General features: G+C 52.9%; 1 protein-coding gene across 3 annotated transcripts in view; it reads right to left on the bottom strand.

Annotated features, from left to right (window-relative positions):
• Window positions 1-17773, bottom strand: part of TARBP1 (tRNA guanosine 2 -O-methyltransferase TARBP1) — a 64493-nt gene extending 46720 nt beyond the window's left edge. For 2 of the 3 annotated variants that reach the window (XM_078596566.1, XM_078596565.1), the window contains exons 1-21: window positions 17673-17773; window positions 17426-17559; window positions 14994-16225; window positions 14386-14483; window positions 14188-14257; window positions 13240-13394; window positions 12431-12483; window positions 11577-11674; window positions 10917-11052; window positions 10602-10698; window positions 9857-9946; window positions 9268-9409; window positions 8776-8878; window positions 8410-8600; window positions 7578-7672; window positions 6769-6924; window positions 6301-6494; window positions 2523-2742; window positions 1881-2129; window positions 675-889; window positions 2-76 (exon numbers count right to left, since the gene is read on the bottom strand). In XM_078596566.1, the coding sequence (XP_078452692.1) occupies window positions 2-76; window positions 675-889; window positions 1881-2129; window positions 2523-2742; window positions 6301-6494; window positions 6769-6924; window positions 7578-7672; window positions 8410-8600; window positions 8776-8878; window positions 9268-9409; window positions 9857-9946; window positions 10602-10698; window positions 10917-11052; window positions 11577-11674; window positions 12431-12483; window positions 13240-13394; window positions 14188-14257; window positions 14386-14483; window positions 14994-16209 (3653 nt within the window). In that variant the 5' untranslated portion in view covers window positions 16210-16225; window positions 17426-17559; window positions 17673-17773. The remainder of the gene's footprint in view (window position 1; window positions 77-674; window positions 890-1880; window positions 2130-2522; window positions 2743-6300; window positions 6495-6768; window positions 6925-7577; window positions 7673-8409; window positions 8601-8775; window positions 8879-9267; window positions 9410-9856; window positions 9947-10601; window positions 10699-10916; window positions 11053-11576; window positions 11675-12430; window positions 12484-13239; window positions 13395-14187; window positions 14258-14385; window positions 14484-14993; window positions 16226-17425; window positions 17560-17672) is intronic. The other variant, XM_078596567.1, reaches the window with a different exon arrangement.
• Between the last annotated feature and the right edge of the window lie 635 nt (window positions 17774-18408).

Genomic DNA, 18408 nt, shown 5'->3' on the forward strand with positions numbered 1-18408 from the left:
CCTGCACGCCACGACGGCGTTGGCGGCGCAGCCCTCGCCCAGTTTCTCCACGAAGGAGTTTGCGTCGTTCAACACCCTGCACTCACGCACGAAACGAAGACAAAGATGCCCCGTTTAGCCTTAACAGACCGTTGAGGCAAGTGCTGTTAGCGAGCACCTATTAAGGTCGGCACGGTACACTAGGGAGTGGGTGGCCAACACCACGCCCGGCCGCCTTTGTCTCCCCAGTGATGAAATCAGCTCGGGCGCTTGACGGATTGCTCCATGATGGATCGGGAAAGCCTTCATCCAGCAGGGGACTGATTATATTTGACCAACGACGATGATGATGACAGATCAAGCATGACACATAAAAAACAATGGGTGCTGCGCGCACGCTGGCAGAGGTGCAACTTAATGCTGCTGTGGCACTCCGTCTTGCCACAGCCGATCGAATAAACAAATCCGAGCACTCCACAGGCTTTAAATGCTGATCCGCCAACTCGTGAATCGCAACGGCGACTTCACAACACGCTAAACCAGGCTCACGTATTGGTCTGGCTTGTCTCACTTGGTTGGTTTCATAAGTTGAGCTTTTGCTCGGATCCCCACCCAATTTCCACTGCTGTCAACGGTGTTAATAAGGTAGCGGTTAGTTTTATTTTCCTGGTCACCCTGCACACCGATGCCCTTACCGCTGCTCTTTCCTGAAGACAGGCCCAAAAAGAACGGCCTCTGCCAGCAAGGTCACGTGGTTGAGCGCGCTGGAACAGGCATCCTCCACGGATGCCTCCTCGCCTCCCTCGGGGAGTTCTCCGTAGGGCGGCAGCCACGTTTGGCAGCAGTGCGTGACGAGGACGTTGAAGACGCCCAGCTTGGTCTCGGCCATCCTCACGAGCTCGCCCGACAGCTGCACACACGTTTTGTCACGTTTCTGATGAGCGTACATCCCGCGTTTTGTATGTAACGCGCGACGCGGATGCACGGTTCGGCACCGACAGCACATTCCCCACACCTCCGATGAGCACGGTTGGCTACGTACGGTACGAAAGAAGTTCAACATACGTACATTACCCACAATGCTCGCACGACAACACTTGAAGAGCTCCGCGGTTGCTCCAGCGGGCACTTGCGAGCGAGTTTGTGCCAAGCTGCGAGAATGAGGTCAAGGAGAACGACTGAAGGTTGTTTCCTTTTTAAGCGTCACGCCGTCTCTTCATAACGGCAGACAAGATCCCATTCAATTGAGGTGGCGAGGACATCCATTAAACGCAGCATTCAGGCATGTTTCTGTTGTGCGGTGGGCGTATCATCAAGTTACGCCGTGACTAAGGCGACCTAAATTGAATTTATTTTTATCCCGTTTCAAAGTCAATGCGGAAGAAGTCACGACGCCGCCGCCCGAGGCCGAGCTGCATCCACAAGCACGGTGACACGACACGCTCCCCCCCCCCGCTCCACCTGCTCCCATCGTGCCCCTCCCCCACCCCCCAAACACCACACCACGAGGCTCCACGCACAAAAGTGGCGTGCGTTTACGCTGAGCATTTATATCAACGCTAACTTCAACATCCAACGGTGTGAAGCGAAACAACGGGCACGACTCGTGTATCAGACGAAAGGCGTTCATGTCAATTCTTTGGATCGAACCCCCCCCCCCCCCCCCCATCAAAAGATACCACAACTAATGCTTGATATCGGTGGAAAAGCTTTCTGTCCGCCAACACATGGCTGTGGTCCACACGAATAAGATTCGCATGGGAAATTGAGTCCAAACCGAAGCTCACGCATGATCAAACTCGATCAATAAAGGTGGCAGGTTACGAAAGAAGGGAATGATATTTTTCTTCCTTCAAAGAGTAACGAGCGATTGAGCCTGCGCCAGCAGCTGTGCCGCTCACCTGGGCCAGGGCGCCGGCGAGCCGCCCTGCGACGGGGTCGTCGACGCGGAGAGCCAACAGCCGCGGAGCGAACGCCGCCCGCACGAAGGCGCCGAGCGCCGGCCAGAACGCCTGCGGGTCGTTGCCGAGGTCACGCACCGTCTTCCAGGCGAGCTGCAGGGCGTGCTCGCACAGGCCCAACCGGGCCTCGCTCGCCTCCTCCTCCATCACTCCCTCGGCGACGTCGCCGCCCTCCCTGTCGTCGCACATCTGGCACGATTCGTCGGTTAAGATTGATTATTACGCTCACGACTCACGCACAGAATTGTATAAGAATCAGTTATTTTCCATGAGCTTATGCTATATGTAGCTGGTTCAAGCAAATGCTGCTGCCAACTAGAGGCACGTGTAAAAAATTAATTGATACTGCCAGGGAACAATCCATCCACAGACAGCTACTGTTGATTTCAAGCCAATCATCCCTGCCAGATCAATAAAATGAGTACCATTCTGCGCGAGGTCAAGAGTTGTTTTGCCGCGGCTCTCCAATGAGAAACGTGGAATTTCCATCACCGGTCTCGGGAACGTCAGCGGAGACGGGCAGCGTACCCGCGCTCCTTTGAGGCGAGGATCTGGCGTCCACCGTCCGACCCCACGACTCACCTGGGGCAGCAACGGCTGCAGGCAGCGCAGCACGGCGAGCGCGCTGTCCGCGGGCAGCAGCGCCAGCGCCTCCAGGCAGCCGCGCAGCAGCGGCATCAGCGTGGTCCTAGCCGGGTCCTCTCGGCCACTCAGCGTGTGGTAGTGGCACCGCCACTGATCGCCGATGAAACGGGCGGCCACGCGGCCCCAGCCACGCCCGCCGGCGCCGCCGTCTTCAGGCCTAGGGCAGGCGTGGGCAGAAAGAAACGCGTAAGCGCCACGCTGAGTTGCGTTAAATTATATATAACGCAACTTATAACAGAGGCCCGCGTCTCAAAGCCCGAAGACTTTATATTGTTAACGCCATCATAAAACTGAATTGGGCACAATGAGGACACAATTATCGCGAAAATTGAGCGCGCAAGGACAGCGCAGGCTCGGCAAAATTGCAGACGACGTTTCCTCCAACAAGCCGAGTCAATGCCGCTTTTGAAGACGCTGGCGTCAATTTCGTAGGGGTCATAGCGTAGACACACGAGTAGTGGAGCGGTGTCGTTGTATCCGCAAATGACAGCAAGGTCAATGCGAAAACAAATAAGAATTTTATTAATATATTTAATACACATGCAAAAGTGAACTGATTTGTGGATTAAACTCAATTCTTACATGCATGATATATATCGAAACATGCATGTAAGAATAGATGACAATCTACAAATGATACGCTACACTTATGCTAACGAAGCGAATAACGTGGAAAACGGAAAGACAGAAAACGCTCGAAAAACATTGACGAGCCGGTAAACGATGAACCAAGGAAATCAACCTCAATTGTTGGGAATTTATAGACCCTGAACAATTACCCAGCAAAGTCTCAAAACTCTTTTTGGACGATTCCTTTTGAGGAAATGTTTTCCACGTGGGAGGGAAACGGGAATACTTGCAACAATGGTCCGCACGGAAAGGTTAACGAAGCTACAGGCAGTCCGGTGGACTTGGGAGTTTCACAAATCTACGCGATCCACCAACCGTTGCCTTCACAGGCGGGCGCCACCATGGCCATATCAGTGAACAAACACGGCAGTATTATCTGTATGTGTGTTGAACTTCAGTCGACTAACTTAACCTGCATCTCATGACAAAGCATGCCGGTAAAAGGGAGTGGAATAACCTTTTCCCGAGGCTTCATTAGAATAATTAAAACTAATATTCAACACCTTGTAGCTAAAGTAAATTTGCACATACTGACAAAAACAAATAATCCTTCATTCATGTTGAGCCAACCACGACTAATCTATATTCATAAGCTGCGTCTGTCGGCCAAAAGGTCAATGGTGCATGAGACACTGGAATGTCACAACGTCCGCCGGATTTTACAATAAGGCTCTCCCTTTTCGACTCAAACAAAAAAATTGTGTGTTCCACATCGGCAGCGGTGCGCAAAGAACACAACCCAACATCATCTACACTAACATTTTGTTTGTTTTTAAAGCAGAGACCTTCACTGCTCAAAAATCACCTATTATATATACAGGGAATTGTTCCTTGAAGGGCATCGTTATTGACGAAGGTGTGAAAGTATCGTTTCGTGCTTAGAATCCGTATATACATGAGACTACGATCTGAGTTTGATACCCGACCATGCATAACTAACATCAGCCGCGAGTGATATTGGAACCGGGTGAAGTATGGTCAAACAACTGCCATGCAGGGGTGGACAGCGACTCATTGGAGACTTGTAGCCTTCTTTGTGCGAGCACGCTTTGTTGTGCCCAACACGAGCTCTCCATCTTTGGCAGCACTGTGCATTTGTGAAACAGTGCGAAAGATTTACAATAACCAAGCCTGATGCCTACCCGGCAGTTCACAACCAAGGCAATATCCTGTTCATACCAGGTACCACTGTTGTGTTAATGCAGCCCACGGGTTTAAGAGATGTCAAGGAGATCTAACTAATACTTGTTATCGTGTAGTGATATTATGTCGCGAAAACTCTGAATATTGGCCAATGATGGCACAAACGGGAACCCAGGGTTCGCAGAGCGGCAAGCGAAGTGGTAACACTCGTGCCACCTGAGGCGCCTCTGTGCGCAGCTTGTATGCTCTACCCCTGTTCGGGATGGGCATCCTCCGAATTCTCCAATTCCGCCACAGCCAAATATTCAAATGCTGAAAAAAAACGACTCAATTGACATTCCAGCAAGTGACATCGCCCCTTACCGCACAATTTTTGCAGGAACCCCCCCACCCCCACCCCCCCCCCCACGAAGAAGAGTTTTAATTCTCAGCGAGGCTTTCCTGCGAAAAAAAATTAAAATAAAGACCAAGTGGAAAATTATCCAGTAAATAAGATCACTGTATAATTTGTAGTAGGGAGCTTCCATCATAATAAAACACAATCTGCAATAAATTATTTATCTGAGGCAAAGGAAACTGCACGACACTTACGGCGAGCAAATTAATCCCATTGTGCGTAACGAGCAACGCTGTCAGTGAGTTGAGAACACATGCTGACAGCGACAGAGGGGGCAAACATCGCCAGATTGAAAGCTTTCAATCGTGATTCCCACGCTGGCAAGAAAAGCGTTCATCACACAAACATTGGACACCAACAGCCAGTGTTTTTTTTATTCTACTTCCAAAAGTGAAATTTAATGGCGAAAAAAACCCCCTCCTTTTCCAAAAAGGGAGTGAGACCCTCTAGGATGAGCACTTTGTGGTTAAAGGGCCCCTGCCTCCAAGAGAAACGGTGCCAAGCTAATGTCCCTGTGCACCCATCTGTAAACCTGGAACCAGGCGTCACATCCGCACCACAGCGAGAAGCCGTACGAAACCACAATAATATAAAGCTCTTTGTAAATCCATTGCTGGATGAAGACCTACCCCAACCCCCGTCTGGCCATGCCTCGTCAGTCACGAGTTGTTGTTTGACCATACTTCACCACGCTGGTCAGAGGAGCCCAGAACCGGTTCTGACATCACTCGCCGCTGGTGTTAGCCGTGTCTGGGAATTGAACTCAGGTCACTCGGTTCATAGCAGAGTGATAACCATTCGCCACTGCTCCTGACTGAATAGTACAATGGAAAAGCAACCTTAGTATCAGTGTTGATTAGATTTCAATCACGCTTTAATTATAGCCTTGGCATTCACGGCATGAACACATTATTGACAACACTGACAACGGCAGCTTGGGACTTCATCTCCAGCCTCTTTGCACCCACACCATCTGCTCTAGGCGAGTCCTTCAGCACAAAGCCCAGGCACTCGCCTCCCAAAGCGACCCCGCCTATGCCAGGTCTCCTTTGAGCCCCTTCCTGGCTAATTCCCTAGCAGCCTCACGTAAACAACGATTTCTCCACACGACGAATTATGTCCACGGTGTTGTTGTTGTTGTTGTCGACCAGGCTGCCCTCTGATTGGACCACTTAAGGCCACGGGGCTGCAATCTTGCGCACTTTGCGTGAGCACGCTGGACTTGCTATCCAGAGGTCGCCGGCTCTATCTCCCGGCACGGCAGTAAAAGAAATGGGCATGTTTCTTAAATCCCTCAGCTTGTGTCCATCCATGAATAGGTACACCATAGTTAGGGGATCGGCAGTTCCGTGTATCGTTGTGAATGTGGCTTCTCACACCTCCTACAAGACGTCTGGTCAGTGTGGAAGGGGAGGCCAAAAATATCCTTGAGAGGGGCCCTCTCGAGCTCCTTGTAATGGAGGCCCTTCTCCCAGCAGCGGCACGAGCAAGCACATACGGGGGCTGCACCTTTACCTCCGGAGCAACGTGACGGGGCGGGCGTACCGTGCGGCGAGCGTGCCCATGGGCCGCGCCAACGTTTGGTTGAGGGGCGCGGAGGTCGCGTGGCGCGCCGCGGCCTCCAGAGCGGCACGGCAGCCCCGCCGGAGGTCAGGGGTCGCGGCGACTACGCCGCACGTCCACGCCAGGGACGCCGCGGCCACCGCTCGCTGGAGAAGTTGGGGGGCGGTCTGCGCCTCCTGCACAGAGAGGCGCGACAAAGTGAGCGCCCTTCCTCATCCCCGAGTCTCGACGACAAGGGTCGAATTGATGTGGCCAGTTCCCCGGCCTCCTCCACCGACGAGCTTCTCTAGCTCAGGGAGAACCCAGCGGGCAGGGTCAACCGAGGAGAAGCGAGAGGCCGCTTGCCCAAAGTGCCGAAGTTTAACAATCGTCATTCCCTGACATTTCAACGTTCAATAAAGAGCAACACTGCAAAGGGAAAAAGTTAAATGCTTCCAAAAAGGCCCTCACCTCAGGGCGTCCCTGCAAGGTTTCGAGCGAGGCGCGGACGAGGCGAGAGATGAAGTCGACGAGGAACGGCGCCACCCCCGGAGGGCCCTCGCCGAGGACCCGCACGAGGGCCGTGAGCACGTCCAGGTGGAGGTCAGCGCGCTCGAGGTCACGCTCCTGCGCGGCGGCGAGGCGAGGGGGAGGGACCGGCGGCCGCGGTGCCGAGCGTGGGCACAGGCGGCGGGGATGGGGCGCGGGAGCAGATTTCCGAGAAGCCAAATCTTCACATCCATATTTCATACAGCCCAAAAACTATTTTAATTTACCAGGTAAGGCCCACTGAGCTATATATCTCAGAAGTGACCTGGCCAGAATTTGTTGCTCAACGGAAGCGGCTTATCATGTTGAAATTTACGGCAGCCAAATACTCTAAACGCATGTTTCTAAATGTGGGGGGGGAAACCGGAAGACCCGGAGACAAATTCAAGTGACTACGGGGAGAACACGCAAACTCCAAATTTACAGCAGGCGTCAGAGTTGGGATCGAACCCACGGCCTCCTGTATACCAGGCGAGGTAGTTAACACCTCGCCACCATGGGTACAATCATTTATTACAATGGAAGTGCATAATATGTTCAAAAGAGATTTCTGTTATTTGCGGCTGTTGTCATTGACTGATGGCTTATATGAAATCGCGCATTTCAATCACAACCACCCGAGTCCCTACGACCACCACCACGGCTACATACGATGCGAAAGAAGTTCAACATGCAAGTCTCTTACAAAGAGCAGAACCCAGGAACAGACATCTTTCCATGGCCCCCTATACCTGCTCCATCTCGTAGGTGAGCTGTCGCAGCAGGTACTGCAACAAGCCCTCGGTGCAGGCCTGCGCCGCATCACGCAGCACGGAGCGCACCGTGTCTGCAGCGCACACACCCACACATGTAAGCACACACATGTAAGCACACACATGCAAGGATGCCCATATGTACACAAACGTGCACGCATTCACTCAAGCATTTGTGACAAAGAGGAGGACTGTGCTGATACCCACTGGGCCACGCGCATCGTACCGAGAACACGAGCACAATGCTAACAAACGTGAGCACGGTAAAAATAATCCCGCACCAAAGCTACACGACAGAGCATGCTCAACAATCAAACACAAACACCACTGCTCGAATGCAAGCAGCACCAACACAGCATACCCGTGCACAAATGTGTAAAAACACTGCAGTGCCAACTGCACAGGTTTCAATAAATTGATTAAATTAGTCACAACCCACTAAAGATTAGAACACGACTGCCACACAAGCCGGCCTCTTTAACGGGGCGCTGCACCCTCTGGTGGAGAAGATTCCAATGGCGGAGCGGTGACGAGGCACCAGAGTTTGATTCCCGCTCACAGCCAACACCAGTGACGATAATCTGAACCGGTCCTGGGCCTCCCCTAGGTCGACTCGGCCTCAAAAGTAGTACCCGGTGCGATAGCCACTGAGAAGACAAAGGCGGCCGGGAGTGGTGCTGGCCACTCACCCCCTCGTGTGCCGTGCCGGCCTTCATAGGTGCTCGCTAACAGCGCTTGCCCACAAAATGTCTGTTAAGGCGACACGGGGGATCTTTGTATTTGTTTGGAGAGACCGATGGATAAACCTTGCCTGTTCCATTCCCAGCATGCTCCGCTCCGCCCCTGGGTTCAGTCTTCCGCAGCAGCGCCAACAGCAGCAGCAGAGCGCGGTCGGCCTTGGCCCGGGGCAGATAGGCGTGCGAGCCCAGCCGTCGCAGCGTGTCCGTGAGGGGCGCCAGGAACTCAGCCAGCGGCTCAGCCTCGCCGGGCCGAGAGCAATCGCTGGAACAGCCAGCGCACAAAAACTTGATAGTGACTCATCGTCTCAACTGCCACGTGGGGAGGTCGATTCGCGTCGACGACCTCTGGATTGCAAGTCCAGTGAGCCATTGAATCCCTCTTCTGCAACGCCTCTCAATGCGCCTTCCCTGCCCGTTTGAAGCGACGGGGGCCTTACCTGCGAGGCGGAGCGCCGGCATCCACGTCAGCAGCGAGCAGGATCGTGAGCGCCACGCGGTGCGATTCCTGCGGGTCGGGCAGCAGCGCCCGCTCGCCCCCTGCTGGTGGCACGGAGGAATGGGGCGCACGGCACGGTTGCCAAACGCACAACTTGTCACGGGCTTCACCAGCCAACACCCCATCCTCCTCTCTCCAGCTCCACACCACACACGCAATGAATTGTGCGTCTAACGAGCGGTCACTCATTGTTCATGCTGTCACTTTAGCAGAACCCCCTTTGTCGAGAGCCCAGTCGCGACTCTCAGCGCGAGCTTGGCCACAACCGGGATCAGCGGCAAGAGGAGACGTGGCTGTGACACCCCGAGGATCGTGACAAAGTTGTTGCTAATGATGGCATCTGGACTGGAATTTTTTATTTTCCTTGCCAGCAATCAAAACCTGATTAAGTTGCTCTGGTTTGCTTTCGGGAGCATTTTGGTTCAATGTTTACCTTCATCTGCCGGCACTTTGAGAAAGGTTCCGATGGAGTGAAGCGTGAACCGGTTCAGAGCGGTCGCTGAGGTTGCGGGAGGGGCGGCACCGACGTCACAGGGCGCGAACTCCGAGTCGTTCACACGCAGCCACTCGCACACCTGGGGGGGTGGGGGGGGCACGCACGTCACACCTCCAGGTGTACACCCAGCGGGGATAATCACGGATGTAGCTGATGATGAATGATGGTGATGATTAGTGCTGATGGTTAATGATGATGATTAATGGTGGTGGTGAATGATGGTGATGATGATTCATGCTCATGGTAAAATAATGATGGTGATAATTAGTGCTAGTTGTGTTTTTTAAATCCTACCATTCCACCGTGGGTGATTCATACAGGAATCTGTCGCCTCACTCATCTGTATCTCTCTATGTCATGGCGAGCCATATCTCTCGAAGGACCATAGCTGGTCGGCCCACCCCAAGACCATTCCCGGGACACATGTGGCCTACGAGCCCCGAGGTTAAGGCCTCCGCTGTTTCGCAACGGCTCTCAGCAAGAGGGATTCGGCAGCCAAAAACGGCCACTCCAGGAGGGCCCCCACCTGAGCCCAGAGGGTGGTGCCCCGGCCCAGGGCCTCGTCCTCACGAACGCACGCCAGCAGCGCCAGGACATCGCCCAGGCTCACGCGACTCTTCGCCGGGCAGCACGTCACCGCGTAGCACGTCAACCGGGCACACAGCGGCGTAGAGAACAACGTATTTAACGCATCAGCGCAACAGTAACACGGGAAACATTTTGTGCAAAACCACATTTCACATATCGCACGCATTTCTTCAAACAGGTTTGGTGGTCGACACCTGCGGCCTAGCACTTCGGCGGTCACGTGGCCGAGTGGTTGTCGTGGGTTGGCCGTTTATTGCGGAGGTTCACGGTTCGAGCTCTGTGTCCACCCTCGTTAATTCCGCGAATATGTTCATCAAAAAACATCCAACATATGCTTCACAGGGGATGTTACAAGGTGGCAAGGAGATAGACGGCAGTACAGCAATTGGGCTCATGGGTTTTCTATAAGTTCCTGCGTTTATTTCTCCTCGTGCAAATCACCCCTTGCAAAGGAAAAATCAAATATCCCACTAGACTTAACCCCCCTCCTGGGATGAGCCCCACGAACCCCGATGGCAACCTGTCTGCGCACGGTGAGCACCCAACCAAGCACCGGCCGAGCTCAGCCCGGTTGAGCTCCCGCGACGTGACAAGACCGGGTGCACAGCGGACGATGTGGACACAGGCGGCTAGTTTAAGATACATTTTCCCGTGCGATATTTGTCACTTGTGGCGGGCATTACCGAGTCGGTGAGGCGCACGGCCGCCTGCAGCAGGAAGCACTGAGCGGCGCCCCGCAGGAGCACCTGCTGCGTCGTCAGAACGCAGCGCACCACCTCCCTACAAAGACAAAGATCCTCCGTATAGCCTAAACAGACCGTGGGGGCAAATGCTGTTGGCGAGCACCTATGAAGGCCGGCATGGCACACGAGTGGACGGGTGGCAAACACCACGCCCTTTGTCTCCCCAGCGGCGAATACTTCCACACAAGTCCAGTGCGCTAGACCCATCACAAGATGGCAGCGTCCGCAAATCGCGCCTCGGTTGCCAGGCCTCACCTGAGCACGAGAAGGCCCTCGGGCCCCCACGCGGGGCACGCTGGGACGGCGGCCAGGGCCCGTGACAGGAAGAGGAGGGGCACGGTGCTCCAGTGGCGGTGCACGATCCCGCTCAGCGCCTGCAGCAGGAACGCGCCTGGAAAGCGCAGCAATCAGCGGCGGCCGACTCCCGTTAGACAATCCTGTTGCCCGTGACCTAAGCGGCAATAACGATGAAGTAATTCCTACGAAGCGTTCCTCGTGCAAGATCACCCGGAAGCGTTTCACAGGGTCATTCATATAGCCCGCGACGAGCCATGTAAGTTAAGATACTGTACAAAACTAAAATTTAAAAGAAGTGTTGAAATAAAATAAACCCAGGTTATTGAACTGTGTATTAGTTGGAAAAATCCAGATTCGTTTTTGAGTAGTGCTTTTTTCTCACAATTTTCTAAAGTTGACTCCAAACTTGATGAGATGTGGGACATTTAAGCAAACTGTAATATATCAACTGTCATTTAACACAAGCACTCTGTTCCCCTGTCGGTCAACTTAAAAAATTCCCCGTATTCCAGTGCATCTCCCATCATGGGACAAGTACCAAATCGTGGTTGTCGTGAATCTCCTATCGCTAGCCAATAAATACGAACATTAGTGCAAGACCAATACAACTCGCCAAACCTCTCCTCTGGACAGGCAAAGCAGCAGCACAAGAAGGGAGAAACGTCTCCAGGAGACAGCCGATGGCCGGACACGATCCGATGGGCTGCCCCGCACACCTGGAACACAGAAGGGCACCAGACGAGTCACACTCCGATTAGCACAGTTGGCTACGTACGGTGTGAAAGAAGTTCAACATACAGATGTACATACGCCACCCACCACCTTTTGCAGACCACGCAAGTTTCTCCGGCAGTAGCTCGTGGTTCTTTGCCAATGATCTTGCTCTTATTTTTTTTATCTTTTCCTACAAATTCATCCCGATTGTGTCCTTGGCGTCGTGAAACAAAGAGTGCAACGCTTCCTTCTGGAGAATGGCCCATGGAAGCGAATATCACAGAGCTTCCTCTGAGATCCCTTAAAAATGACCCCTGCTCCACACTGAAGGGGGCAGCATTTTCCCACCCACTCTGCCACTGAGAGTAAAGTTTGTCGCATCGCAAACTGACCGATATTTTTAATTCTCGGAGCTGTACTTTTGAGAAACGCGTCTTTAATCGCAGGCGGCTGCATGGATTAGAACCCGGGATCCTAGCGACATGCGAGCCGACTGCCAACCTCGCCGATGCTCTCCTCAACACCCAGCACGCCACCGGGAGCAGCAACACCGCTGCACTATATTCGCTGCTCATTGCTCACACTTCTCGCAAGACAGGGCTCAAGACCACCGTGGCAACGAACCACACGGACAGGCTAAAACAAAGAGGATAATACTCACGTTAAGGGAATTATTGTTGCTTTCACTCGCAAGAATTTTGAAGCTTGGTCACAGTTATGAACTATACTGCAGTGTCACGTAAACGACAGATGCCTACCTCTGGTACAGGTTGATGTCCAAGAGAGCGTCCATGAGTGGGCCACAAATAAACTGCAAGAAAACAGGAAAATGTACCTCATGCGAACATTTTTCACCACACACAAAGAAAATGTCTTCTGAAAAAAAAGAGAAAATATAACAAATACACCGCATGTAATTGTATCCCTTTGTCACTGTATCAGTCATGAAGGGTTGTAGATCATACTTCACCACAATGGTCTCTTCACCACACTGAAAGTGGCTGAGAACTGGCTCTGATATCACTCGTCACTGATGTTAGCAGAATCCAGAAATCAAACTCGGGTTCATAGTGCAATGCGCAAATCACCGTGCCAATTGTCCACACCAGTAAAATAACAAAGTATTTTTTTATGGAAGTGCACTGCAATCTCCTTTACAGGAAAACCAATATAGTAAACTAATGAACACACACTGGTCACCCACGTACAGCGAAGGCAGGTGCGTGGAAATATGACGACACAGCGCACGGTCTCACACACACAAATACGGTCACCACATCGCACGCTTTCAGATGCGCTTCTTCGGCCGTCTGGAATGCTCTTCCTACCGATTAGCCGCTGGGGCTATGCACTTTTAAATCTATATTGAAAACTCATTTATTTCGAATTACTTCTTGTGTTTAGTTTATTGTCCTTCCCCCGCACCTCCGATTAGCACGGTTGACTACGTACGGTGCGAAACACGTTCAACATGCATACATACATACGTATCGCGATCCTCAAGATGCAGGGTTAAAACGCTACAATGTGATGGGGCGGCCAGGCGGGGGGGGGGGGGGGGCGGCACCTCTAGAAACGGCTGCCCCAGGGAGGGTCGTCGCGTCACGTCCAGCGAGAGACACAGCTTGACGCCCTCACGCAGCACCATCTTGTTCTCGCTGTCGAACACGCGGCCCAGCGCCACGCACAGCCACGACGAGGCGAGCGCCGCTCGCGGTCGCCCTTTGCACCAAACACCGTTCATAACATCACCACCATCATCATCACCATCCATACAGGGATTACCACACCGATGAAATGCACCTTCTGCGTCCTTATTAAGGGAGGAGCACGTTAACTGTTCGTCCATTGATTCTTACGTTCAGGATGAAAGCGTACGTGTAAGAAGTTAATTCTTGGAACGTCATGCAAAATATATGTACATTTTAACACATATTCTTAGGTTTTTTCCGGTAAAGTCACGTAGGTAAAACATCAAAATTAATGAAAATAAAATAAAAACATTCATTTTGATGTTTTACCTACGTGACTTTACCGAAAAAACCTAAGAATATGATTCCTTGCAGTCACGAAAGCTTCAAATCATTTTAACACAATTACAATTTGGACTTATATAGCGTCTACATGCATGTCAAAACACTGTACAAAATCAGTGGGAATATGGTCTAATGTACAGCTGCAGGTGAGAAGTCTGGCAATGGCGTGCTGCATCACATGCTGAACATTCAGGCTAATAGGGCAAACAAAACTCTGCAAATGAGAGAGCAAATGGGAAAGAATATTCAAAATAAGAAAATAGAAAAACATTCTGGAATAAATCAGTGACCCCAAATCCTGACAATTCATACAATCGCACTAAGGTGAATAGTTACATGTCTAATGAGAGCTGTCATGCAAACAATGACATCTCTCATTAGACATGACAGATAATTCGCGATTGATTTACACAGCCCTGCGTCACGGATCACGTGATGGATGACCACCGGTGCCCCGTGTCTCGTGCTGCACCGGTCACCTGCTCCAGGCGCCACCGTCGCCTCCACCAGCGCGCGCAGTCGTGGCAGCACCGGCTTCACCACGTGCAGCTGCGCAAACAAAAAAACCATGAGTCGCGAGGATCCGGCAAACCGCCATCCGGCGTCACACCGAGCCACGGCAGCTTCAATGTCAGCAGGCGCGAGCGCCGTGCGACCTCGCCCCCCCCGCCCCTCACCTGGTTCTCTTCCAGCGTCTCCAAGACGAGAATGTAGCTCTCCCACACGGGAAGCAGGGCCGGCGCGGCCTCCACCGACCACCAGAACACGGGAACACCTGCCACAGCAGCAGAGGCGCAGCAGCATGTACAATGTACGCGTGGGATCGTGCGCTTACAACAATTATTAGTTACGACCTGTGCAAAAGACGTGCAAAAGACATGCAAACGATAAGCTCGTGTTATGTTGAAGTGAATGGATGCTGTACAAATGAACAGAAAATAAGACAAAGACACTGCAAAAAATAACAATTGTTTCTTGCATCAAATAGTGAGCTTGAATCGTGTAAATTCGATGCATGGCTACGGTAGGTGCATTACGCATAATCATGTGATTTTTTGCAGCCCTGAGCCATTTGTGGAAATTCTACAAAAGTAGTCCCACAGCCAATAACGCCTGTTGTTCTTGGTCGCCTATCTATGTACTATCCATGCACTATGCTGGTTCACTTCTGCTTAGCATCCGAGAACTGACATTTCAGCAGCAAATACAGCCTGCAATGGGATATATTTTATTTCTTTATTCGGCAGCCGGTAACAAAAAAAAACAATCTGGGGGACGTTCATACCGTCACGATCGTCGTCGTCGGAGCACGTCACGTCTCTCGAGAGGCTCTCGCTCACGTCCACAGCGCGCTTGAGCAGGAACACCGCTCGCTTGCGACTCAGCGGCATCGCGTGCCGCAGCCCGTCCTGCAGCGTGCGCCAGAAGGCGGCCGACGTTCGCAAATCCACGAGGCCCTGAGACCTGGCGTCAGGAGCCGTCGCCCGATCCTCGCCGCCGCCCTGCGCCGCCTTCGCCGACCGCTCGCCGTGGGGATCGCTCGTGGGCAGCACGCAGTCGGACATCGTGCACAGGAAGAGCAGCGCCCGAGACACAGAGGAGGAGGGGCTGCGGGCGGTGTCGTCCAGGCGCTTTTCCGCAAGGTCGCCCCACAGCGTCCTCAGCAAGCCGGCCGCAGCCTCGCGGTCTCTCTGTGCGGCAAGCAGCGCTGGAACCAAACGGCTGAGGGCCCTGGTGGCCAAAGCTTCTTCTGACACCGCCAGAGCCTGCGAGACGACACGAAGCGTCGCGCCGGAGACAGCTCGGGGCCCGAGCGAGCGGACGACGTAGCAGAGCAACTCCACAGCGACGTGCACGTCCAGGGTGTCGACTCCGCCGCCGTGCGCTGCCGTTCCTCCCGAGCCACCTAGCGGGACGCCCGCGTCCCCCCGAGGGGCCCACCCGCTGGCCTTTTCATCGTTGTGCGCGTGGATGTCCGAGAGGCAGCGTGCGACGACCAGCTCCCCGGAGGCGTCGCCACCGAGTCGTAGGCAGCGGGCGAGCAGGCGGCACAGCAGGTGCAGGAGGCGCTTCTGAGTTTGCCGGCGTGCCACCACCTCGCGGTCGCCTTGAGGGAGCGGCTCCGTCCAGCACCACGCGTCTTCCGTCTGAATCCTGCACAAGGCCGGGAGGCAGCTGGACAGGACCAGTTTGTCCACCGCTGAGGCCAGATCAGGATCGACCACGATGGGGCAGGCCGCGTCCACCTCACCACGCGGTTTCGCGACGTGCCCCTGGCTGCCCTGACCTCCATCGAGCCCCTCAGACTCCGTCGTCTGTCCGTGGGGTCCTGGCGGCTCCTTCTCTTGCTCGGGAGCGAGAGCTCGAACCACGTGGAGGAGCGCCTCCACCTGCTCGGGTTGAGGCAGCTCCTCCGCGCCCCACGTCAGCTCCTCCAAAACCCGCGCAGGCGGCAGGGAACCCAGGCAGCGCAGCAGGCACGAGGCCAGGACAGTGCTCATGGCTTCCTCTGTGACGCTTCAAAACAAACACAAGTTCAGACCACCACAAAAAATATGAAACACACATTAGGGGCCGTCCATAAATGACGTCACGCACCTAGAGGGGGGGGGGGGTCAGACATTTGTGATGTGTGACGAGGTGGGGGGGGTTAAGAAATGTGACGTCACATCAAAATGCATAACTTTAAATAAATATAGAATTTTTATAACACTAATTTGATTTATTTTCATTATTAACTATTTTATTATTTAAATGTACTAAGGTCACCTTTTATACATTACATGAAGTAGCATTTTGCTTCTCCATGGGAGAATGGAGAAGCATACATTTAGAATTTTTTTTAAATGATTGTTATTAAACATTTTGATTCTAATGATTCTACCAGGGCTTTTCATTCTGTGAAATGAATATGTGATTGTTATAATTGTACTCTCCATTTTGCTTCGTTCTACTACAAAGTTTCAAGAATTTTTTATAGTTGTAATTACTTTTAATATTTTATCATTATAAGATAATTTCAATATATTCTGAACATCTGCAGTTTTCGTTAGACGTTGAATATTTTAAATTGAATTTTATGCTAAATTTCAGCTTTCCAACGCCACCTTTTTAATACATCAGAGTGCAGCGCCACATTAAATACGCATTACTATGACAATAGTTTAAAGTGATTTGAAGCATGTTTTATTTTTTTAATGGAAATATGGTTTTGGGGGGGGGGGCAGAGCTTTGTGACGTCATTTGAAGGGGGGTCTGACTTTTTGTGACGCCGTGTGACGAGGGGGGGGGGGGTTAAAAATCGTCAAAAATCGCGTGACGTTATTTATGGACGGCCCCTTACTGCATTAAGTACATGTGCAGTCCTTTGGTCGATCCACTGCTCGTGACTAAACTCCACGTTCACACGCCGGGGGCAAGTATTCCCACAAGTCGACGCAGGGTCCTCTCGTCGAGCCAGCCACCGCTGGACGAGAGCCTCGCCACGTGGCGCGGATCGTGGGGGTAATTTGACCATACTTCACCACGCTGGCCAGTGCGGGTGGAAGGCGGTGACCGTAGCCGTGCGAGCACAGAAGTGCAGTCCAACCCGTCATGCTGCACTGCCCTCTGCTGCCCGCAGCGCGGTCAGCTTTGAAACTCTGCGTTGGCCAAACGAGCAAAAGGACACACGGTGCTTGTCAACGTTGCTACAAACTGGGTTCTTTATTTAGCGACCTCGGTGGGACGGCGATGATGATGAGCTGAGTCGGCCTCGGTCCGGAACGTTGAACTCGCAACGTGGGACGACGAGTCGCTCACCACCCTCCCCCCCGCGGTCTGCCGGCAGAGGAAGACGCCTGCTAGGGAACCTTAGGAAAGAAGAAAAGCAATCAGCAATGAGCGCTACTTGATCACGGCGACACAGCTGTGAGAAGACCGCAGAGTAACAACAGCAGAGAATCAATGGGGGGGGGGGGCTCACCCCGCCGCATCCACGTGCTCCCGGGGTCACGTGTCATGCGCGACAGGCAGTTGTATTCCCTACAACGGATAGGCGCGCGGGGGGGCCACCGCGCTTATCGAGTGTAAGTAATGTAATCGTCGCGTGCGCGTCGCCCGGAGAGGGGGCGGGGCGGCGGGGGGGTATAAAAAGGGTCCGGGTGGAAACACGAAGAGCGGCGCGCGGCTGCAAACAAAAAGGTTCCGGCGCCGCTCGCTCTCGCTTCTTCCCCGAAGGCAACGGGTGGCGTCTGCGGAGCGAGCGCGGATCGCAGCGGAACGCAGTCCGCGTCGCGGCACGCGGAATAAACCATCGCTCTGAGGGTGCCTCATCCCTTCGTGTGCGTCGAGGTGGCGACGTACGGTGCGAAAGAAGTCCTCTGTTGAAGGAGCGATGACCGCAGAGAGGTTTACGATTTGGTCCATTGCTTGGGTTGCATGTCCACACTGTGGTTCGTCTTGATTGAATCTCGATGTGTCTGCGTGTATTATAATGAGTGTTATATGGTCCACGGTTGTGTGGTCATAAGTTGCACTGTGGCTTTTTATTTCATGTTCCATTCATGAAGGAGGTGAGATGCACATCGGCCTGTTGATGTTCTGATTCGATTGAATGGTGACACCAGTGGTGAGTGGGGTGGGTGAATCAGTTGATGGTTAAACCAGTGGTGAGTGGGGTGAGCGAGTGAATCAGTCTCCGTCTTCTTCGAGGAATGTCG

The sequence above is a fragment of the Lampetra planeri genome, chromosome 7 (genome assembly GCF_965212315.1).
Source record: "Lampetra planeri chromosome 7, kcLamPlan1.2.h2, whole genome shotgun sequence".
In the NCBI taxonomy this organism is placed as follows: Eukaryota; Metazoa; Chordata; class Hyperoartia; order Petromyzontiformes; family Petromyzontidae; genus Lampetra; species Lampetra planeri.